The following is a 26334-nucleotide window of genomic DNA, read 5'->3' on the forward strand; positions in this document are numbered from 1 at the left end:
TCGAACCGCGGTTTTTGATTCGGTTTCGTTTTTGATATTTCAATTTGGATTCGGTTAGATTTTCAGTTTTATTTTTAAAGTTTCAAAATGGAGGAGACCGAACTGAATAAATTGAATCCGAACCGAGGACCTACACAGTTATTTGTTTTGAGCGAGGTTGGGGTCTAGTTACCTTGGTAGGTTAGCTCGTATTCTGTTTTCGAGGCTCGTGTTTCATGTTTGGTTGTAGGTGTCTTTGTTGGTTCTTTATTTTTGCTGAATGTACCACTTGTTAATAATTCTTATGTTAATTTTTGATATAAAAAAACAGCTAAAGACTCGAACTTTTTTTTGCCATTAATTAAGTTGTTGAGTGTAATTTAGTCATCTCACATGCTCAATGTCCTAGCCACTACAGGTATACGTACTATTGCAAAGTAACTGCTTTCATCTATCTACCTTACAATACAAACTAAATTAATTTAAGACTCATATTATTGAATGCTCACTATTATTACATTTCTACCATGTGATGATTGGCCTTCGTACAGATTTTTCCATAATTTCCATCCGTTTCTTGATGTGGTTTCAACTTTTTACTTACCAATCATCTAAAAGACGACATTAATTCTAATTCTAACTTGACTCACGGCCTGCCCATTCCACAAACTCGATTTGGGAAACTTATTTTATTTATTATTTAAAAGCTTGAAACTTTAAGAAACCATCATATCATGACTACCTTTGAAAGCTGTGAACTACAACTTACAGCTTAACAACTTTGGGTTGGAACACTGGGTACCTATGAATGCAATCAGCCCATGCACTATTTTCCGAAGGTTTAATATCTCTGTTACATTTCCAAACTCCACTATTGCATTTAAACCCACTCCCAAACCCTATTTGCCAAACCCTATCACCTTTCTTCATTCTTCCTTTTGCTTCAATATAACCTAGTTCATACCACACCGACGATGATGACGTGTTCCCAAATCGATGCAACGTCATTCTTGATGCTTCAACATCGACTTCAGACAACCGCATATTCTTTTGAAGCTCGTCAATAACCAACCGTCCTCCTGCATGAATACAGAAATGTTCGAACGCCTTTTTGAAGTTAGGAATGTAGAGTTTAACATCATTTTTAAGTAACTTTCTCTTCAATAGGTTATAAACAAACAAGAGTTTCTCTGATAATGGAAGAACCAACGGCCCAATAATCGTAATGTTTGTCTTCAAAGACTTGTCCGCAACAACTAATAGATCTAGGTTTAGCTCAATCCCCATGTGGCCTTCTTTGTCTTCTTCTTGTTGGACACAATGATATGACTTTTCATCGGACCCTTTGTGGGTTCGTACAACGTGCAAAAGACTGTACTTTGCATTCGTACGTGCTGACCTTTTATTGGTCAGAAGGATCGCTGCTCCTCCCATTCTGAACAGAACGTTTGGGAGGAGCATCGATCTTTCTTTACCTTTGTAAGAGTTTGGTGTAAGTATTTCAGTACTTATCACAATTGCATACGAATCTGGATGGACTTGTAGTAGATGTTTAGCCAAATCAACAGCTATTAATGTCGCACTACACCCCATTCCGGACAAATGGAAACTCTTAACATCATCTCTCATATTATATTTATTAACGACGATGGACGAAATGGAAGGAATTGGTGCAAAGAGACTACAATTGACTATTAAAATGTCGATATCTTTAGGGTTAATCCCAGTTTGTTGGAACAAAGAGTCCATGGCCGAAAAAATTACCATATGACACTCATCTCTAGCATCCTTCATATTTGGATCCGGTGGTAAATAATGTAATTGAGGTGGTATACATGTTTCCTCACCTAAACCGGACCTTTCTAAGATCTTGAGGCCGAATGAAACGGTTTTGGGCTCTGAGGCTAAGATGAGTTTCGCATGTTCAGCCGCAGCGGCAAAAGACACGCGATAAACAAAAGATGGCTTGAAACAAGCAAAGTCGACGAGATAAATGGTTCGAGGCTTGTTCATAAAGTATAGTGTGAGAATTAAACTTGTTAGAAAAGCTAAAGTGAGTGTGTTGATGAAAGAAATATGATTATGAAGGTTGTTAGGGAATTGTTTATATTCTTGAACCATTGAGGAGATTATTGTTATAAGAACAAATAATTCTTTTTTAAACAACATTGTAAAAATGTAAAAAGTTTAGGAAACAACCGAACTTGATGGAATGTATGAAGGGAATGGCTTATATTCAAATAGTGGATATATATGAGCGGCTGAAAAAAATACATTGAGTTTGTTATGTCTACATCAAATTTATTATACGTTGCTTTTAGTTATTCATACATTTAAGAATGATTTTTAGTACCTCTCAAGCTTTAATAGCCTAGTACACAAAGAACCTAACTAGCTTGTTGTGTTTAATTTAATGGATCACATGACCAGAGACATCAAAGCTTCATAATCTCACACTTTATACGTTATGTGTAAACAGTGATTTAAGCTTCGATTTCGTGTTTTGATGATTTTTTGTACAATAACCGGCGATTAGTATTGAAATGGGGATATACAAGTCACTGAGATTGGAGATTGAGTGATTATAGTTTTAGTTTTGTTCGCTGGCGATTCCCCGAAGGTAACAATCAGGTGATTGTTTTACGCCACCGAAGCAAATGATATAACATGATGTGTTATTATGTGTGTGTGTGTGTGTGTTGAATGTGGAATGTATCCTGCATTCTAATCTATTTATAAGTAGGATGAACCGGCTTCCTATATCAGCTTGCTAGTTCCCAATGGTTTTGGAATACTAGTTGACCTTTCCCTTTTGGTAAACCCGCAGAGGAAAGTGAGCTTGTCCCTTTCCTTTGTTGTACAGGCGTGCATTCGAGCTAGGAATAGTTTTGCTAGCTTGACTTTGTAATTGACCGAGGTTTTATGGGCTCTAAGATCACTATTCTTGCTCTGATTTCAGGACCTCGTTCATTGTAGCTCAAAGTTTCCTTCGTGTCATATATTGTGGCCAAATCCTCCGAAGCAAACTGCGAAGCTGGTAAACGGGCCGGAGGTGGGGTACACTATCAAGCCCTCAGTTTAATTTTACGAAGCATTAATATCTATATTCAAGCTTCGTTAAGTTAAACTCAGTAATAATTACTTTTGCTACTGTGATTTGACAATTAACTGCACCGTTTAAGACCTTTGTCCCTGAAATTACTATTTTGCCCTTAATGAATAAATCTTTTGTGCCTTGCTGCCAGGGGTACGATCGTCCAATGGGTTACGGTTACTAAGAATGCTCTGCAGTTAGATTTGACGGCTACCTCTTCCTCTTTCATAAAGGGTAAAACGCTACATCTTCTCCCTCTTATTTGTGTTCATCTTCTTTTCAAAAACATCCTCCACTGGAATTCTTTCTTCGCATAACAAGGTACTCACGGTTTTTTCTCACATTTTTCTTATTTTGTTTATTTTTACCATGTTTGTACAATAACCGGCGATTAGTATTGAAATGGGGATATACAAGTCACTGAGATTTGAGATTGAGTGGTTTTAGTTTTGTTCGCTGGCGATTCCCAGAAGGTAACAATCAGGTGATTGTTTTACGCCACCGAAGCAAATGATATAACATGATGTGTTATTATGTGTGTGTGTGTGTGTGTGTGTTGAATGTGAAATGTATCCTACATTCTAATATATTCATAAGTGGGATGGACCGGCTTCCTATACCAGCTTGCTAGTTCCCAATGGTTTTGGAATACTAGTTGACCTTTCCCTTTTGGTAAACCTGCAGAGGAAAGTGAGCTTGTCTCTTTCCTTTGTTGTACAGGCATGCAGCCGAGCTAGGAATAGTTTTGCTAGCTTGACTTTGTAATTGACTGAGGTTTTATGAGCTCTAAGATCACTATTCTTACTCTGATTTCATACCTCGTTCATTGTAGCTCAAAGTTTCCTTGGTGTCATATATTGTGGCCAAATCCTCCGAAGCAAACTGCGAAGCTGATAAACGCGCCGGAGGTGGGATACACTATCAAGCCCTCCAGTTTAATTTTACGAAGCATTAATATCTATATTCAAGCTTCGTTAAGTTAAACTCAGTAATAATTACTTTTGCTGCTGTGATTTGACAATTAACTGCACCATTTAAGACCTTTATCCCTGAAATTACTATTTTGCCCTTAATGAAAGAATCTTTTGGGCCTTGCTACAAGGGGTACGATCGTCCAATGGGTTACGGTTAGCAAGAATGCTCTGCAGTTTGATTTGACGGCTACCTCTTCCTCTTTCTTAAAGGGTAAAACGCTACATCTTCTCCCTCTTATTTGTGTTCATCTTCTTTTCAAAAACTTCCTCCACTGGAATTCTTTCTTTGCATAACAAGGTACTCACGGTTTTTTCTCACGTTTTTCTTATTTTGTTTATTTTTACCATGTCCAAGCATGGTATTGAGTCCTCCTTTAGCGATGCTAAGTCCTCTTTGCTATCGTATCTGATTGAAATGCTTGGTTTAAAACCCGGTGATATGATTATTTCGGCTAGCGACAAGCATATCTTGAAACCTGCTAAGGGTTACATTGGCGTGTATACCCAATTATTTACGGAGTGTAATATTAGGGTTCCTATCTCTGCTTTCTTTCTTGGCGTTTTAGATCATTTTAGGGTGAATGTTTCTGCTTTTCATCCTTTGGCTGTGAAAAAGGTTATGGCTTTTGAGGTATTGTGTAGTGCTTACGGTGGTGAGCCTTCTGTTGATCTGTTTCGTCGCTTTTTTCGCACTGGTGATACCGGTGATTGGGTTACTGTTCAAAAACGAAAGAGTAGGAGAGGTGCTCCTTCTCCTGTTTATTGTTTTGCTTCTCAATTCCCTGACGTTCGTAACTTGAAGTGTTCTTTTGTCTTTTTTGAAAAAATCTTTTCTACTCCCGAAAGATTATCCCTTTGTTTCTGACCCCGCAAGGGCATTTGTTCCTAAGGAATACAAAGATCCCATTCCTTTCATTTCTGAAGATGATGTTTTGTTTAGAAGGATTTGCAAACACCCCATCATTCCTTCTACTTACCCAGATGCTATACTTTTAAGTTAGGGATGACACCCAGATGGGAAGAGGGTACTGCCAATCCTGTGTTCTTGTATGGGGAATAGGGTATGTTTCATTTGTGTTTTTTGATATAATTGATTACCTCTCTAACTGCTTACGTTTTTCTGCTATGTTTTTTTTACAGAAATGTCTTTGAGAAACGTTGTCAAAGCCCAAGGGTTGAAAGAGTATACTGTTGCTGTCCAAGCTAGATCGACTGTTGTTAAGGATGTTGGATCTCCTACATGCTCTGGGTTCATAGAGATATCAAGCAAACCAAAGACTGATCATGATGAAGTGAGTTCATCCAAGGAGAAGAGTAAGGAAAAGTTGAAGCAAGTTGATGCTCCCATTGATGTGGATACCCAAGATGACCAGCCTATTGCTTCGCTGGCGACAGGTGTTGGGGCTAGAGTGGCACAACGCTATAAAGCTAAATATGTGATGAAAAGAAAGGCGCATCCTGGCATTTCTTCTGTGAAGAAGCAAAAGTTTGGTCACCTTCGAGATGAAGCAAGTGATGACATCATTGCTGCTAACCCTTTGTTTGGTATGTTTTACTTCGTTTACTACTCTGTCAGTTACTCCTTTTTGGTTATTATTTATTTTTCTGTTTGTTTCTTATAGACTTGTCTGTGTACTCCGAAGTTCCTGCTCCCAGCAATTGCTTTAATCTTATTGACGGTCTCGTTCCTGATAACTGGGAAAATTCTTTTGCTGATGACATGAAGAGTTTCCATGATGCTTTTTCTGTTATCAATTTCCAGGCTACTTCTATGGGGCATATTGCTTCCTCCCTTCTGCAGAAACGCAATGCAGAGCTCGAATCTTTGAAGGAGCATCATGTTGCCATGAGTGAGAGAGTTAAGTAGCTTGAGAAGGAGATATTGATGGCCTCTAGCTATGAGGAGGAGTTAAAAGCTGCTCGTGATGAGATAACAGGTTTGCAGAAGCAGGTGAAGGTAGGCGAGGTTCAAAAGTTGGTCATTGCTGATGAGTTGAAAGACTACAAGAAGCGATGTGAGGAGTTGAAGTCTAATTACTCTCAAGTTGTTTCTCAGGTTATTCCTCATGCTTGTAACCAATAACTAAAGAGTGCATATTTTAGACAGCTTTTTAGTGATGTGGTGTTGGCCTCAAAGGTTCAGGCTAGGTGCGATTTAATAGGAGACTTGGCATCAAAGGGGGTTGTGCAGCTTGGTGATTTTCCTGATCATACAGATCAGGGAAAGGCGATGGTTGATGCTGCTTTTGATGAGCTCGAGCAAGCTAAATTTGATTTTGTCAAGACTATCTCTGCCAAGGTGTATGCTAAACCTGCTGATCTTTTGAAAACAAAAGCTACTGTTGTTCCTGAAGCTCACGATGATGAAGAAACTCTTGTGGAGGTCCCTGAGGCTATGGGGGAATCGGGGAAAGTTGATGCTTCCGTTAATTAGTTGATGTGTGTAATCATTTAAAACAATTATTATCTTTTGTGAATTGGCTTTAGATGTCGAGATATATCCTCCCGTACATTACATCACAGGCGCTTCCGCTGTCGAGATATATCCTTCGGACTTCCCTGCTAAAGATTTTTCTATTGATGGTGACTGGTAGGTCCGAAGGACATATTGTATCAAGGGCTGGAAATGATACTTCACTCCATTCCCTGTTAATTCGACCCCTATCTCTTTTCTTATAAGGTTGGTGTGAATCTATTGCCAAGATTGCATTTTCTGCTTCCTGCCTCGTGTCTTCTGTTCTTTTTTCCTGTACATTTTCTTTCTTTGGTTCTCGGATGTAGCGACCCGACAAAATCGTCATTGACGGCGCCGTCTACTTAGGTCCGTTACGTGGTCATAAGTCTTTAAAACAACGTTTGACCAAAAGTATGTCGCATTCATTTCAAAAGTAAAGATGTTTCAAGATTTACAAAGTAGTTCGACAACTAGTTACATAACAAAGTTTAAAGTACAATTGAAACATATGCGACACAATTCGAAAGTAGCCAAAAGACGCTCCACGTATGCATGTATACTCGACATCCAAGCAAGTATCAAAAGTAATGAGCGGAAGCATGTATCACAAAACGTTCAAGGACCTGAGAAAAAGATAGAAATCTGTCAACGAAAACGTTGATGAAATCATAGGTTTAAGTAAGTAAGTACAAGTGAACCATAAGATTTGTAACATTGATATAATAGTAAACCATTCCAAAATTTGTTTTACGAGCACCCAATTAATAATGCTTAACATTCCTTCCATAGAACCCCATCACAATAGTGTTAGAACATACACTGTTTCTCGAAAATATATTTCATTCGTAGATGGTGAAGCGACCCGTCCTAATCCATCTGGACGAAGTCCATATCAATTACAAACGATTCACAATAGTTGATTACATTGCCAGGTACTTGACCTCTATATGATACATTTTACAAACATTGCATTCGTTTTTAAAAGACAAACTTGCTTTACATCGAAAATTGACGACATGCATACCATTTCATAATATATCCAACTATAATTGACTAACTACTAATCTTGATGAACTCGACGACTCGAATGCAACATCTTTTGAAATATGTCATGAATGACTCCGAGTAATATCTCGAATACGAGCAAATGCACAGCGGAAGATTTCTTTCATACCTAAGAATAAACATGCTTTAAAGTGTCAACCAAAAGGTTGGTGAGTTCATTAGTTTAACATAAATAATCATTTCCATCATTTTAATAGACCACAAGATTTTCATTTCTCATAAATATACGTCCCATGCATAGAGACAAAAATAATCATTCATATGGTGAACACCTGGTAACCGACATTCACAATATGCATATAAGAATATCCCCATCATTCCGAGATCCTCCTTCGGACATGATATAAATTTCGAAGTACTAAAGCATCCGATACTTTGGATGGGGCTTATTGGGCCCAATAGATCTATCTTTAGGATTCGCGTCAATTAGGGTGTCTGTTCCCTAATTCTTAGATTACCAGACTTAATAAAAAGGGCATATTCGATTTTGATAATTCAACCATAGAATGTAGTTTCACGTACTTGTGTCTATTTCGTAAAACATTTATAAAAGCAACGCATGTATTCTCAGTCCCAAAAATATATATTGCAAAAGCATTTAAAAAGGGATCAAATGAAACTCACAATACTGTATTTTGTAGTAAAAATACATATGATGACACAGAACAATGCAGGGTTGGCCTCGGATTCACGAACCTATAACATTTGTATAATTATTAAAACAAGGACTTGTAATCGAACGAATTTATATATTATTATTAATGATATACTTGTTATATTATGTTATACAGATAAACTTAATATATTTAATTCATATTTTGTATGTAATTAATACTTATCTTATTAAATTTTAATATAGCTTAATTAATAATAAAATATAGTATTAAGTATTATTAATATAATGGTAATGTGTTTATATATATATATATATATATATATATATATATATATATATATATATATATATATATATATATATATATATATATATATATATTATTTGTAATTATAACAATAATAATAATAGTGATAATAATAATAATAATAATAATAATAATAATAATAATAATAATAATAATAATAATAATAATCTACCGTTTTAATCTTGTATATGAATTTCATGATAATGTTGATATTTATATTTATAATTTTCATGTTTATAATTTAATCAACATTTTTAAAACTTTTATTTTCATAATCATAATAGTTTTTACGATAATGATATTGATAGTAATAATAATATGATTGTAATAATATTAACAATGGTCAAAGTAATAATAATGATAGTAATAATATTATTACTTATGGTGACAATAATAATAAAAATAATAATAATAATAATAATAATAATAATAATAATAATAATAATAATAATAATAATAATAATAATAATAATAATAATAATAATAATAATAATAATAATAATAATAATAATGATGATGTTGTTAAAGATACAATAATAATAACAATATACATAATTACATATTAATACAAACAACAATCTTCATAATAATAATAATAATACTAATAATAATCATGATGTTACTAATTTTAATACTAGTAATAATAATAATAATCATGATAATAATAATTACAAATGTGATGATACTACTAATATTAATGATAGATATATTAAATTTCATTATGATAGTAATATTAAAACTAAAAATACTTAATATAAATAAATAGAGATAATATCAATAATAATAATATCAAATATATTCTAATGTTAGTAACAATAATAATGGTGCTAATTCTAATAACTATATTACTAATAATAATAACAATAACAATCATAAAATGACAATAATAATAATAAGAAAAAGATAAATTAAAATGACTACCTCATAATGTAAGCCTTTTCTAAAAAAAAAAAATCTCGAGCAGGGTTCGAACCCGAGACCTCTCGCTCAACCCGAATCACCCAACACCACTCATCTGATCTGTTTTATCTGTTTTAAACCCAAAATGAATAATTTATAACACGTATATATTTCTGTTTATTTTCCTTCTTCTTCATCAGAACAACTTGATCGATTATAATTTGAAATCATAATAGTTAAATCACATCTATTTAAGTATATATAATTGATACAGAGTTACAAGTGGCTGCGTAGATTAATTAAATACAAAAAACTGGAGTTAAATATCGCTGAAACAGAAAAAAAACACGATGGACAACTCAAATTTAATTTTGAATTTTGAAGATGTTTTAGCAAAAGAGTATAACACCAAATACATTTCATATCACCTATAGAAAGTTTATGGATCATTAATTGAACTGGAAACCTTAAAACAAAATTTTATTTCACGAAGAACAAAATATTTAACTTTTTGTTTCTAAAGTTTGACTTCAAAATTCGAGTTAGATAAAAAGAATTGGAGGATAATCTTTTGCAGATAGTTTAAGTAAAATATTCCTAACACTTCTTCACTTTTAGATTTTGAAAATTGATATTGACTCGAACTTTTGATAAATTGAATCATGAACAGAACAATAAGTTCCAGCTCCTATTATTTTCTGTTTTAAATCATTATATGAAAATAGATGTAATTGATAATTGCTAATAATAGAGAAGTAATTATATGGATTTATGTTTAATAACATACCTAAATCGTGTGATTTATAGTCTGGAGGTTGTCGACAATCACACAGGAAAATATCAAGGAAATATAAAATATAAAGTAGAAAGGGATGGGAAACAGATTTTGTAATTAACTGTATTAATTTGTTCCTGATATACTACACGATCAGAGATAGAAGACAAAGAAAAAAATTAAATCTGATTGTTAGGTGAAACAACTGGTACGATTTATTTCCACTTTATGATGTATATAATTAATAATTAATATTAATATTTAATGATTATATATAATAATAATATTAATAATATTAATAATAAAAATAAATAATAATACAACTAATGACCATACAATTGGCAGTATTATGTTATTAATGTTAATAGTAATAAAATGCATTATTTTCTAATAATAATAACATAACAATTTATAAATATATCAATTTTTATATCTAGTCAACTATTACTAATAATAATTTTTTTAATAATTATTATAACAACTATAATTTAATTTGTTTTATATATCTATTATTACTTATGTAATATTTAATAATCATATAATATATAATATAATAACTTTTGTTAAATATTTATTATTTATACATTTTTATATATAACACAATATTATAATAATCATATATATTTATATGTAACTTTATCTTTAATTTACACTTATTTATTTTATATCTTATTTTACATAATTTAATTCTTGTGTTTAAAATTATATTTTATTATTTTCAATTATCATATATATTTATATCTATATATGTATACATATTTAATTACAACAATTGTCCGTGAATCGTCGAAAATAGTCAAGGTCAAATGCATTCATGCAAACTGTTCCAAAGTTTTTGAGACTCAACATTACAGAATTTGCTTATCGTATCGAAATTATATAAAGATTCAAGTTTAAATTTGGTCGGAAATTCCCGGGTCATCATAGTACCTACCCGTTAAAGAAATTTCGTCCCAAAATTTGAGTGAGGTAGTCATGGCTAACAATAAATATGTTTTCCTGACGAATATGAGCTGATAAATAGAGTTTTATCATTATTGAATAATACAGATAAAATAATTCAATTATTCGAAGAGCACGAATGAAGCTATCACAAAAGAGTGAAATGAATAAATGAAGTTTCGTTTTAACTTTTGACGTTGTCTTGGTTGAATTCCGATATTCAAGGGATATAAAGAAAATCTTCGAAATCTAAAAGATTTGATTCTTCGGCGAGTAAGGAAATTAATATCTCTATAATTAAATGCGGTGATTTCCTTCGATTACCCTGTCTGATATTTCCATTATAAATTAAACTCTTCCGTTCCATTATTCTCACAATTCCTATACTTTATTTCTTAGTTCATACATCCAAAAGATTGTGAAAATACTTAATCCCATTCTAATCCTTGATATTTTCCTAATTATCATTTCTGTTATCCTTCCTTTCGATCTTCCTCCAGAAGAATCTGTTTACTTCTACTATTACCTTGGGATGATACTATTCTTAATTATACCGTGTCTTTATATTGCTATTCGTATTAATATCCACGATTTGTAATCTCCGTGTTGTTATTGGGCTTTACATTTTCTCTTTATATTTCGAAGTCCTTCCTTATGTTTTCTATAATCATTGTCATTCACAATTAATACTTCCTCCTATTTTCTGCGATTTATACTCTAATTTCTATTTCGAAGCTTTGTCCCTCCATTTCTTCTTCTTGCGATTAGGCGTATCTCGTAATGATCCAAAATTCGCAGATATAAGTTTCAGAATGAACATTGTTAATGTTCTAAGAAAGAACCGGTAATAGCACAATTTGACTTGTTAAATTAACAGAATTCAAGGAAAGATAGGACTATCAAGAAAAAATATTTTCTTGATACGTTTATAGATTAGATAGAATGTAAGAGTCGTGTAACATGGCACATGATGACGTTATGGTCTGTGAATCATCACGTTCCATTAGAAACTCAGCATGACTTACTGTAATATAATCACGTTGATCAAGTGTCATTATATTATACTAACTCATGCATCAGTTCCCAACACTACTTCAATATCATTCATATTTTAAGCTCGAAAGTTTACAGAATATAGAAACTAACAGTTTCTATATGATGTAACACTAATAGCACGAAGAGATTAATGATTTCAGATAAGAATAGTTATGAAAATATCTTCAGAAATATGGAGGATATTTATAATGAAAGATACGATGATATCTTGGAATTTCTAATATCTAAGGATGGTGAAGAAATTTCATCCGCAAGAGTTTGGAGTCAGAAGCAAGGTATTCGATAAAGATTTCATCAGAAACAGAATCATCAGGATTCTTAATGTACAAATTTAGTCCTTGTGATTTGTTCAGAGACTCCTTCGTAGTTTGCTCAATCAGTTTTTCAGTTTCAAACCTTTTCTGAGCTTTGCCAACATACAATTCCTTATCATCAACTTTTGGCTGTTGAGGTTGTTTACAGTTTTTGTTGCTTCATTCAACTTTTCACAATTCATAGTATTAATTCGCAGACTGGGTGCTTTTCAAAATTTTAGAATTGAAGGTCGTAATTCTAGGAGATAATTGTTATATGTATACATATAACTATTGATGTAGAAATACTATGAGATCCGAAATACTGATTGCTAATTCTCGGTAATTGGTATGGCAATTATTGTTACAGGATATAGATGTATACATGATGGGGTTTTAATGAATATAATGATTTTTCGGAAAGTCCAAATTCATTGAAGTTGCTGGTAAGTTTTCTGCTAATGTGGTGGAATATAAACGGTTCTCCGGTAACGATGACGACAGGAAAACTTATATATCGAGGTTATAATAAGGCTAATTCGAATGGAAGTCAAAGTTAATTTGCTGAAGCTATGACAAAATTGGCTAATTGCAAAAAGAGTTGAAATGTTATTTTCGGTAATAACAATGCCAAAGGAGCTAGAACAGACACGTGTTAAACGTTTACACAGGTTCCGAGTGTTTTCAGGTGCATAACTATATGCATCAATCTTTTCTTCCGTAGATGAAATGCAGTTGGTTCATCCTCTCGATTGAGGTGTTTTTAAGAATCATGAAAGGTTTGAACGCAGATTGTAATTGTCAAGATACAAATGAGGTTTAAGATGAAATCAAGTGGCAACTTGAAGAATTGTTTAGTTTCATATGTTATAGTCAATATTTTAATTTATTTTAATTGTCCAATGTTGGTAGTTCACAGTTGATAGTCCACAGTTAGAAATTCAATAATTCATATATAGTTTAATATATAATATACGAATTAATTAATACGTATCGTGACCCGTATTCATCTCAGACTCGATCACAACTCAAAGTATATATATTATTGTAGAATCAACCTCAACCTTGTATAGAGAACTCGATCATTACTGCATATAGAGTGTCTATGGTTATTCTAAATAATATATATATATATATATATATATATATATATATATATATATATATATATATATATATATATATATATATGCATCGATATGATATGTCAAAACCTTGTATACGTGTCCCGGTATTTAAAGTGCATAAAATAAATACAGAAATTAAATGTTGATAAATAAAATGCGTAAATAACAGAAATTAAATGACGATAAATAGAATTGCGATAATTAAATTGCGATAAACAAACTGCGATAAATAAAATGTGATCAGTTAGCTAGGAACAGTTAGCTGGAACAGTTAGCGTGGATTCTTAACAAAATTTTCGTAGTTAATTTGTTTGTTTCTAACAAATTTTATTTTGTTCAATGTTTTCTTCATTATGCCACTTGTTGGATTCTGATAGATCAAAATCCAAATATGAAATTGAATGAAAAAGGTTATTCCGCGGTGAACCGATACGTATAACGGTAGATGTAAGTAGGATAGTAAATGACTGTCGAATCAAATTCGAAGAACGTACAGTGCAACTTATTAATGTGGAATCTAAATATTCCTCGGGTATTACCTACCCGTTAAAATATTTTCACCATTAACAGTTTGTACAATAAAAATTTTAATTACAATCTTTATGAAAACATATATACATATATATTTTCTTCAGACGTAATCACGGATTTGATGAGTCAATGCGATATTAAACTCATCAGATTTACGGTTAGAACTAGAGTACATAATCTCTAAAACATTAGAGATTACATAACCGCCATGAAGGACGAAGATAGTTTATGTAGAACGATTCGTAGAACGATGATTATACTTAAGGTATAGATTGAGACGTGTGATGATGTTGTTGTTGTTGATACTGGTTATGCTGCTGGTGCCGCTGATGGTGGTACTGTTGCTGTCGGTGCTACAAGTGTTGTTGGTGCTGAGGTTGGTGATGATGTTGGTGTAGTAAGTATAGCTTGTAGATCATGCATCATTCTTGTCAGGTTTTCTATCCTACCCTCTATCATTTCTATCCATCCACTCATCTGATTCGATAGATCTTGATTATCAATTCGAAGTTCCCTAACTTCTTCTAATATTCCCCTTCGATTGGTATTCGGAAGTAGAGATTGAATATTTTCTGAGATTGCAGTAATGCGACCTTCGAGGTGGAATATTTTAGCAAGAAGGGTGAATACAGTGTTGCGCATAGGTTCACCGGTGAGTACATCGTTTTCTCCGATGTTAGGAGGTAAGTTTAGTTCGCAGTAGGGCTCGCCTTCTTTATTTCTCCATCGAGTGAGTAAGTCTCGGACCCACCCCCATCTCCTCCAGAAAGAAAAATAATTAAATGGTTGAGGCACTTCTGGTTCATTGACTTCGGAGTCTGCTTCAATATACATCTCGAAATCGCTTCCGGAACTAATGGAATCCAAGCTAGGTGTAGGATCCATCTCTCACGATCAGTTAAAGGGTTTTGATATGAAATGATTTTCGAATATCAAATGATATTCTAATTATATATAGAATATCTATACATACTTCCAAAGATCCCATGAATTACGGAGATAATTAAGGAAACGTGTCAGATAAAGTCTACAGTGATAGATACGCTAAGATATGAATTTTGTCTATACACTATTTATGCAGTCAATGCAGTAAAACGTGTCTAGACTAAGAATAATGAGCAGGTAATTTCCTAAGGATGATAAGCAGATGATTTTCGACAAAAATGATAAGCAAAACTTTTGACATGCAGACACGGTCGAAGTCCAGACTCTCTAATGCATCCTAACGACTATCAGTTAGACACACTAATGCAAGACCTGGTTCGCTAAGACCACCGCTCTGATACCAACTGAAGCGACCCGTCCTAATCTATCTAGACGAAGTCCATATCGATTACAAATGATTCATAATAGTTGATTACATTGCGAGGTACTTGACCTCTATATGATACATTTTACAAACATTGCATTCATTTTTAAACGACAAACTTGCTTTACATCGAAAATTGACGACATGCATACCATTTCATAATATATCCAACTATAATTGACTAACTGCTAATCTTGATGAACTCGACGATTCGAATGCAACATCTTTTGAAATATGTCATGAATGACTCCGAGTAATATCTCGAATACGAGCAAATGCACAGCGGAAGATTTCTTTCATACCTGAGAATAAACATGCTTTAAAGTGTCAACCAAAAGGTTGGTAAGTTCATTAGTTTAACATAAATAATCATTTCCATCATTTTAATAGACCACAAGATTTTCATTTCTCATAAATATACGTCCCATGCATAGAGACAAAAATAATCATTCATATGGTGAACACCTGGTAACCGACATTCACAATATGCATATAAGAATATCCCCATCATTCCGGGATCCTCCTTCGAACATGATATAAATTTCGAAGTACTAAAGCATCCGATACTTTGGATGGGGCTTAATGGGCCCGATAGATCTATCTTTAGGATTCGCGTCAATTAGGGTGTCTGTTCCCTATTTCTTAGATTACCAGACTTAATAAAAAGGGCATATTCGATTTCGATAATTCAACCATAGAATGTAGTTTCACGTACTTGTGTCTATTTCATAAAACATTTATAAAAGCAATGCATGTATTCTCAGTCCCAAAAATATATATTGCAAAAGCATTTAAAAAGAAATCAAATGAAACTCACAATACTGTATTTTGTAGTAAAAATACATATGACGACACGGAACAATGCAGGGCTGGCCTCCGATTCACGAACCTATAACATTTGTATAATTTATTAAAACATGTACTTGTAATCGAACGAATTTATATATTATTATTAATGATATACTTGTTATATTATGTTATACAGATAAACTTAATATATTTAATTCATACTTTGTATGTAATTAATACTTATCTTATTAAATTTTAATATAGCTTAATTAATAATAAAATATAGTATTAAGTACTATTAATATAATGGTAATGTGTTTATATATATATATATTTTTATTTGTAATTATAACAATAATAATAGTGATAATAATTGATGTGCGTAGAGGTGTATACGAAATACTATTAATTTTTACAAGGAAATACTATTAAATATGATACAATTTTACACAAGTTATTTATTTATTTATTGAATGGGATATACCTAAACCTTGCTACAACACTTATAGGCAGTGTACCTAATCGTAGAGTAGTGTAGTTTTTATAAGTCCGGTTCGTTCCACAGGGATAGCTGAGTTTAACACTATATTTTTTTACAACTATATTTATATAAAATATATATAATTATATATAGTAATATTATTATAAAAGGGGGTTTTTACCGTTTAATGACCGGTTTGTCGATTTTATATTTTAAGCGTAAAGATAAATGACGATAATATAAATGACAGAATTTAAATTGCGATAAAGTAAATTGCAGTAAATAAAATGACAGTAAATAAAGGTACGATGAAATATGAAATAAAAATATTATGCTTATTTAAACTTCCGTAATCATGATGTTTGACTTGTTGATTTTAGTTTATTACCATGGTTAATTGTCCTTTGTCCTGGATTATTCAATATGTCCATCTGGTTTTTGTCCATAATAGTCCATCAGTCATAAATATAAAGTGCGAGTGTCTTCGTCAAATTATCCTTATATCCGAAGTCAAATATTCCAACTAATTGGGGACTTAAACTATAATTACACTAATTTTTCTTGTATATAATTCACCCCTGTTTTAATAAGTCCATTGACTATTAATCCATTCCCGTGTCCGGTTAAATGAACGATTATTAGTACTTATAAATATCCCGCCCATCGTGTCCGATCGAGTGTATATGGTTATTTATAGGTACGTCCAATTGTAAATAGGTACGTCCAATTGTAAATATTTATATTAAATTAACGAACTATCATTTAATTAAACAAATATAAAGCCCATTAATAACCCATAGTCTAATTTCCACAAGTGTCATTCTTTTGTTCAAACACCAATTATGGTACAAAGCCCAATTACCCCATCTTTAATATTTAGCCCAACATCATGATTACTTCGATTTAAATAAGCATAATAATAACTTAGTTACAAGACATTAATTTAAAATGGTGAACATAACTTACATTGAGTATTTATCGCGTAGCTTTACACAGACAGAACTTCGACTTGAAAACCCGTAAAATAAACGTTACGCTACCCAAACTTGTAGAAATGTAACCACTAAATTAACCTACTCCTACTCCTAAAACTAAATTACATAAAATAAAAATTAAAAACTGAATTTGAAAATATAAAAGAGTGTGTTTGAAGCTCGAGCACAGGCCTGGTATTTATAGCATTTTGGCCTGCTACAGTAACCCATGCGATCGCATGGGTTTTATGCCTATTTCCCATGCGATCGCATGGCCGCCAGATCCAGCTCACATATTTTTTGTACACTAGCTTGTCGTCATATTTGATAAATATATATAATATATATATAATTTTATATAATTATATATATATATATTATATTATATTCTTGTGCATAGTTGACTCGTAATTTTGGCTCCGATGTTTCGTACATTTACGCCCGGTTTATGTCTTGGTTCCGGTTTCTCGAACGACTTTTTGTACAATTTAATATCGTGCAATTTGCGTTCCGCGACTTGCGTTCTTGTTAATCTTTAGACGTTTTTCTTCGATAAATTAAACCACTTAGAGTGTAACTTGTACGTTTGAGCATTTTGGACGTTTTCGCCTTTTAAATCTTCGTTTTCGACTTTAAATCTTCATTTTCAAGCGATCTTCGTCTTTCGTCTTCACACTTATTTATTTTAAACAATTACAACTAAAAATAAGGAAATTACAATTAAAAACATTACATTTTGGAATGATATTGCGACTAAATATATGTTCTTTTGGAGCAATATCAATTATCCCTACACTTGAGCATTGCTTGTCCTCAAGCAATACAGAACTTGAAATTTAATCACACGAATCACTTCTTTATTCTTCACACTTTATACATTAGTGATTTTGATACGGCGGTATAAACAATGATAGTAACGATGTGGTTTACAGTCCCACATGACTATAAAAATTTAGATCCTTAAGGAAATTGGATCTTTATGAAAACATTTGATCATTTGAAAATTCATTCTAGCTTTTACCCTAGATAAGTTTTCCGAAATAACCCTTCACCGGTGTATGCAAAATGTTTTTGTGGGGTTGGTGGGTTTCAGATTTGAAAATTTTAGCTCAAAACTTATGGTTTTGTGTCACCCACTTGCTAACCTTGTATTAGGAAAGCAACACGTCCAGTATACTTGCTCCGTATATTACCTTTCGGTAAACTACCTTCCTGTTGTAAAGGAAAGTGTTGAACAAGTAACTGTTAGGGCGATGTCTAATGACATGCAGATGTTCATGGTCTACAACGTGTCGGATGCAATTACTATCCTTTGTAGGAGCAATAGTAAAGATCACCCTATAATTTTTTTCGGTCTGGCACAAGGTCCTGTCTTCGACCATGCTATGCAACCACCGTTCTTACGGTTAACACCCAAATTGGTTCAGGTGACCTAATGAATTCCAGGTGAATTCCTAGGATTTTACGTTCAATGGTAATGAACGCATTGAAAATGGGTTTTCAGAAAACAAATCAGTTTTAATTTGATCAAAATATTTTCTCGTTCAAGCTCGAGTTTAGATATCATCGAATTCCATGAGTTTGTAATTCTCAATCTTTAAAGTCAATCTAAAGGATTGAGTAATATCAGTCTTAAAAGCAAATTTTTAATCTTTAAGGAGATTATCCTTTCTGGGGGTCTGATTCATTAGTCTTATCAAGCTAATTTGCACGGTGCCCTCCCCATTTTACGAGACAGATCCTCTCATGGTTAGGATAAGTCTGACCAATTGGCGACCCTATTTGATACTGAGGTCCGTGGATTTCCTGCTGATTTTAGAGATGACTTTTCTAGATTTTTCGTCAACCTACAGCTGGTCTGGACGACAACTTCTTGACCTAAATCAAGAAGCGCGTGTCTTTTTCGGAAGACTTTACTTCCTTTTAATGATGGAATTGATTCATCGTGTAGATTCATCCTTTCTTTTATCTTTATTGTAATATTGCGGGTAAAACAGTCAATTTAGTCCAAAACAAAAGCACCTGCAATAACTTTACAGAAACATGTGATAGATAGTTTTTTTAATTGAATAACTTGGTACATTCTCCCCACACTTAGTTTCTTTCTTTGCCTTTTTATTCTCATTTATTTCATTTTAAATGAATTCAAGTGTTTTAGGGTGTTTCTCAATTTATGTCCTTTCCGAGGTAACGATAATTTCGGTATTAACACCTAGTTTTCATCGTTCATAAATATGTATAAACATGATTTTGAATTCATTTATTTGAAAATTTTTAAAATTTTCACAAAATTTGGCAAACAAACTAAGTGCAAACCCGAGAGAATTTATAACCCTTCCCCACACTTGAGATCATGCAATGCCCTCATTTGCATGAAATCAGACTATAATTATAAATTCACGAGGGTGATAAGTGTAGAAAAGTGATTAAAAATACCTAGTTTGTAATTACAAAGCTTGTCGAATGATTGATGGCACGCCTCATCGTGAATTCCTTCTTGTTTTATCACACATGTTTTTCTTCAAAAACGGCTGCTTTTCTGAACTTTTTGCTAATCTTTGAAAATACGTCTTTTACCCTAACTTATTATGCATGTTTATTAACAAGTTATGCACTAACCCGAACCCCGAATTTAACGTTAAGTGGGGTTAGACTTCCCCATACTTAGCTGACGACATGTGAAGTCGGTAGAATAAGTTCCACGAATTAAAATAGTGAGCCAGTTATTTACATCTCGGGTGGTATAAAATATATCAATGAGTTTAAAGTTTAGACCCACCCGATCGTCACTACTTAATTCTTTTTTAAGTGTAGCTTTTAGTAAATGGATATGTCTCTTTTCTGGTTCTTGGTCAAATGGATCGATATACACCGACATACATATTTCTATAGGGTGGACAATTCCTAACATTTCCTTTCGTTCATTCTCGGGATCAAGGTTTTCACCTCTATTACCCAATTAGGTGAAATTCGAGGTGTCAATATCTATTACAACTTGTAGTTCATCTTTGGTAGATGACTCGTCTATTGAGAATATTAGGTTAGAAGGTTGTGGAATGGTGAATTTCGGGATCGAAGCAAATTCTTCTTCATTAATGGTACTTATCGGTCCCACATTTTGGTCTCGGGGGTAAAATTTTTAACGTTATCATTTTCCCAAGAGTACCAATTTGTCACCCTTACTTCTTCTTCATCCATTGATGGATCGATGATTTCGTTGGTAGAGGCTAATGTGTCGATATGTTGTGAAATTGGTAAGACTGAATAAAAAGTATCATCGGGATAGTTGGTGATTTCGGAGCTCTCGAATTCATCAAAATTCGATGATATGAGATTTTCTTGCACACGACTCCTCAGATCAACAGGTGTGTAATCTGATAGAGTTTCAGCTTGTCGATTTACAAGCTCTCTCATTTGTTCATTTTGAGCATCCAGTTCTTCGAGTTTGATTTTCATATAATCTAAAGAATTTTCAGGCACATAATTTTCCTCGTCTTCTGGTTGTTGAGTTTGGATATATTCTTGGAAATAATCCCAATTAGAATTGTATTCCTCATAATCATTCCATTCAGGTTCCATGGGTGCATAATTTTCTATAGGAACGTAATAATAACATTCCCATGTTGAGTGATAATCTCCACAGATTTCACAACCAGTTATTGTTTCGTCATTCGTGATCCAAGATTGACCGAACGAATTGTCATCAACACCCGTTTGAGAGTATTGATTAAATTGATTTCGGATGTCATAAAGAGTTTCCAAAATATTCTCGAGATTTTCCATAATGCGCTTATTACCAAATTTTAGCTACAATGTGGTGTATTTACTAATTATCCTATTAGTTATAAAACTAAAAATTATATAAGTTATCAAATTAATAGACTTTTCTGATTTTGCCCACGTTTCGAATAGCCAATAGATGCAGCAGGTAGCCAGGACCCTTTAAATCGGAAGCCCACAACTCGCCACTAACAAATTCAACTATTACTACGAACCAGAAAATTTGGATGTCTATCAATTTAACTGCTTAAAATAATTTTTCGTTTTGAAATTTTAGAGAAGAAATAGAAAAAAAATTCTAAGTCCTAAAAACTAGAGCGTCGAGAAATAAGAAAGAAAAAGAGCGCGTCGAAAAACGTCGAAAAATAAAAGGTTGAAAAATAAATGTCGAAAAACAAATAGTCGAAAAATAAAAATAAGAAAATAAAGCGTCGAAACTTAGTATTCTAAAAACTAAATATTAAAAGTTATGTCTAAAGGTATTAAAGCTTAAAAGGAATTCTATATCCAAAACGGCAATAACTTAAAAAGTACTGAAATTTTAAAATGGCGTCGCAAAATTCTAAAGCACCTAAATCTTAGTCTAAAGAAAAGGCACTTAAGGAATTTTACGGCAAAGTCTTAAAAGCTAAAAATAAAGTAACTACGGCAAAATACTAGTCTTAAAACTAATTACGAACGATAAATATAAAAATTACGAATTAAGCGATATAAATATACACTAAAAAGAAAATAAAAATGATAAAATTACAATTTTTATAAAATTACAATTTTTATATTATTATTATATAAAAATATTAATCTATATATTTAATAATAATAAATAAACTTAAAATTACAAATTATAAATTAAAACTAAAATTATAAACTAATTAAAACCCTAATTAATAATAATTATAAAATAAAAACTCTAACTGCATTTATGGCGTACCAGGTCAGACGTGTCAGACCACCCCATGCGATCGCATGGGGTTTAGGCTGATGGGTCATGCGACCGCATGGCCTGTCAGTCCAGTTTTTTTTATTTATTTATAGATTTTATATTATTTTTCTAAAAATTATAAATAAATATATTTATACAAATATATATTAAAAATATAGTGTTTCGCCGCTTCCCCGGCAGCGGCGCCAAAAATACTTGATGTGCGTAGAGGTGTATACGAAATACTATTAATTTTTACAAGGAAATACTATTAAATATGATACAATTTTACACAAGTTATTTATTTATTTATTGAATGGGAGCTATTACTCGTAGAGTAGTGTAGTTTTTAGTAAGTCCGGTTCGTTCCACAGGGAGCTAGCTGAGTTTAACACTATATTTTTTTTACAACTATATTTATATAAACTATATATAATTATATATAGTAATTGTGACGACCCTGAAATTTCTTAACAAATTTAAACTTGATCTTAATATGATTTCAACACGATAAGCAAAGTTTGTTAAAATGAATCTTAGGAACCTTTGAACTTTGTTCATGTATACATTTGTCCTTCGACTGTTTCCGAGGATTCACGAACCATTGTGTAAATAAAATATGTATATATATATATATATATATATATATATATATATATATATATATATATATATATATATATATATAAATATAAACATAAATATAAGTGTATATATCAAACTGAATTAATATAATACCATTTAATCACTTGAATTAAGTACGTAGAGTAATATACAAAATAAGTAAGATGTTATTAAAGTAAATATATAAAAATAAATATAAATTATGTACACAATTAATGTTGTATGTATGTTGTAATGTATATATATAAATACTAAATATTTAAACATAATAATATAAGTATTACATAATTAGTGAAATGTAATATTATTATATTAAATTTAATTACAAGTAAAAGATAGTTAATATATTACCTTCATCATTAATATTGATATTTGTATTATCAATACTATTAAATTAATATACAATATATAAATATGAGATTTGATAAACTTGATTTGTTAAATCAATATTATAGGTATTACTCTCTGTATTATCATTAGACTAAATATCTGTATTGTTAATAACAATTTATTATATAAATATAAAGATTGAAATATGTAACTTGTTGTTATTAGTAATAGTATTATATTTTTATCATTAAGAACTATCATTATTATTATTATTATGAATGATATAAAAACTTTACAATTTATGATTGCTATAAAAATCATTATCATGATAAATATTATTATTATTATAGATATTACTATCATAAATATTATTTTTATTATAATTAATAGTTTTTGAAATCTTATTAATAAATTTATTATAAGTTATTATTAGTATTTATTATTAATAACATTATAAATATTAAAGTGTATTAATTATATATAATCAAATATATATAAACAGATTTATATAAACACTCACATACACACACACACACACACACACACACACACACACACACACATATATATATATATATATATATATAATACAAATATACATATATAAAAATATATATACAAATATACATATATATATGAATATATTATAAATAAATAAAGTCATGAATAATTTCAAATTCTGTTTTGAATCACTATCATCGCTGTCCTTTTTGTCTGAGAGATCAAAACAATCGACCCAATTGTCATACATAACAACAAATTAGTTAAAAGTAAAGTATCTGTTTTATATTTTTTTTTTCTCTGATAAAAAAATGGTGTACTCTTTGTCTGCCAAAATTGCAAAATGACGACCTCTCAAATCAATTAGAATCCAGGTAGCTGTTAAAATCAATTAATCTGTTCTTACACTTTATAGCCAAATCCCAAATTTGAATCCAATTTGAAAAACGAAAAGTGCAGTCATGTTAGTAATCTCGTGCTCAAACTATCTGGAAAGTTTCATATCCTAATTTCGAATATCAAGTAAGAATTTACGAGTCAAAGTTTTTGTTTTTAAAAGTCAAACTTTTGTTCATCATCAAATTCGAATTCAAATTGATGTTTCTGATTCAATTGAGGTTACAGGTAGTTTCTAGGAATGATTTAGAACACATTCGGTGTTGAAATCTTTATCTAAAACGTCCTCGAAACCAAAGTTAAAATTTTTTTTTCTTATTAATCAGCGATGAATAGCTGGCTGTATTTTTTTTATTTATTTTTCTTCGCGTTTTCATTTAATTCAAAGACCCAGATACGTTGAATACAATTTGTATGAAAGTCCTAAGGCAAATATATAAGGTGTTTGTGATTAATTCAAGCTTAGTCGACTAGTTATGAAGGAGATGAAGTGAATACAGAAAATTTATAGATATATAGATATAGTTTGGTTATGAATTCAGAAAAGTAAGGATGGATTGATGGTTAGGTTGTTGTGTCGGGTTTCAAGAGGTCTTTGGTTCGATTCCTGCTAGGGACAGTTTCTTTTTGATATGGCTTTTAAAGGTAGTTTTATGACCTTTAGTATTATTATTATTATTATTATTATTATTATTATTATTATTATTATTATTATTATTATTATTATTATTATTATTATTATTATTATTATTATTATTATTATTATTATTATTATTGTCATTGATTACTATTGTCATTGTTAATAATTAATATTATGATATGAATTATTATTATTACTAATTATACGACTATTGTCATCGCTAATATAATTAACTTTATTAATACTATTGTTATTACTAAGTATTATTACTAATAATATTAGCATTAGAATTATCGTCTAAACACCCTTATTAATATTATTATTAACATGATGGATTAAAGTTAATATTATAAATATAATAATTATTATTATTACTATTAAAATTATTATCATTAGTATTAAAATGACCGGTAAAAGTATTGCCATTTTTATTACTAACATTAGTATTGGAATTAACCTTATTATTTTCATCAATACTAGTATTAATATCATTGTTATAGTTGTTAAGATTATTATGATTACTATTATCATATGTATCATTATTAACAATATTATTATTATTATTATTATTATCATTATTATTATTATTATTATTATCTTCAATCTAGTATATTTACAACTATTATTAAGTGATCTTTACATAAAAATATAACTAGTACACATAACTTAACTATATTAATACTTTTAGTTATTTAAAATATATAAAATAAATACTGTTAATTAAATAATGATATATGTATAAGTTAGTAACATAAAAATTATATCACAAATAATAATATATATATATATTTGTTCAATTTCGGTTATATGTATTAATGACTATACAAATAATATAGGTTCGTGAATCCGAGGCCAACCCTGCATTGTTCAGTTGTTCAATGACGTCATATGTATTTTTACTACAAAATACAGTATTGTGAGTTTCATTTGCCCTTTTTACTCTTTACATTTTTGGGCTAAGAATACATGCAAATGCTTTAATAACTGTTTTACAATATTTATATGCGTGAGTTTCATTACTCCCTTTTTAATTGCTTTTGCATTATATATTTTTGGGACTGAGAATACATGCGCTGCTTTTATAAATGTTTTATGAAATAGACACAAGTAATCGAAACTACATTATATGGTTGAATGATCGAAATCAAATATGCCCCTTTTTATTAAGTCTGGTAATCTAAGAATTAGGGAACAGATGAAATGTCACGTTCTTATTGATTAAAAACATTCCATATTAATTGATTTCGTTGCGAGGTTTTGACCTCTATATGAGACGTTTTTCAAAGACTGCATTCATTTTTAAAACAAACCATAACCTTTATTTCATAAATAAAGGTTTAAAAAGCTTTACGTAGATTATCAAATAATGATAATCTAAAATATCCTGTTTACACACGACCATTACATAATGGTTTACAATACAAATATGTTACATCGAAATCAGTTTCTTGAATGCAGTTTTTACACAATATCA

General features: G+C 31.1%; 1 protein-coding gene across 1 annotated transcript; it reads right to left on the reverse strand.

The window, feature by feature from the left end:
- Positions 1–556: 556 nt before the first annotated feature.
- On the reverse strand, positions 557–2052 carry LOC139861793 (3-ketoacyl-CoA synthase 5-like). The gene has a single exon (XM_071850297.1). The coding sequence runs from the start codon at positions 1990–1992 to the stop codon at positions 745–747; it is 1248 nt and encodes a 415-aa protein (XP_071706398.1). The 5' UTR covers positions 1993–2052; the 3' UTR covers positions 557–744.
- Between the last annotated feature and the right edge of the window lie 24282 nt (positions 2053–26334).

The sequence above is a fragment of the Rutidosis leptorrhynchoides genome, chromosome 8, assembly GCF_046630445.1.
Source record: "Rutidosis leptorrhynchoides isolate AG116_Rl617_1_P2 chromosome 8, CSIRO_AGI_Rlap_v1, whole genome shotgun sequence".
Classification (NCBI taxonomy): Eukaryota; Viridiplantae; Streptophyta; class Magnoliopsida; order Asterales; family Asteraceae; genus Rutidosis; species Rutidosis leptorrhynchoides.

What these genes read in the sequence shown, in the direction of transcription:
- LOC139861793 (XM_071850297.1), bottom strand. Translation starts at nt 1,992, where the DNA reads ATGAACAAGCCTCGAACCATTTATCTCGTCGACTTTGCTTGTTTCAAG.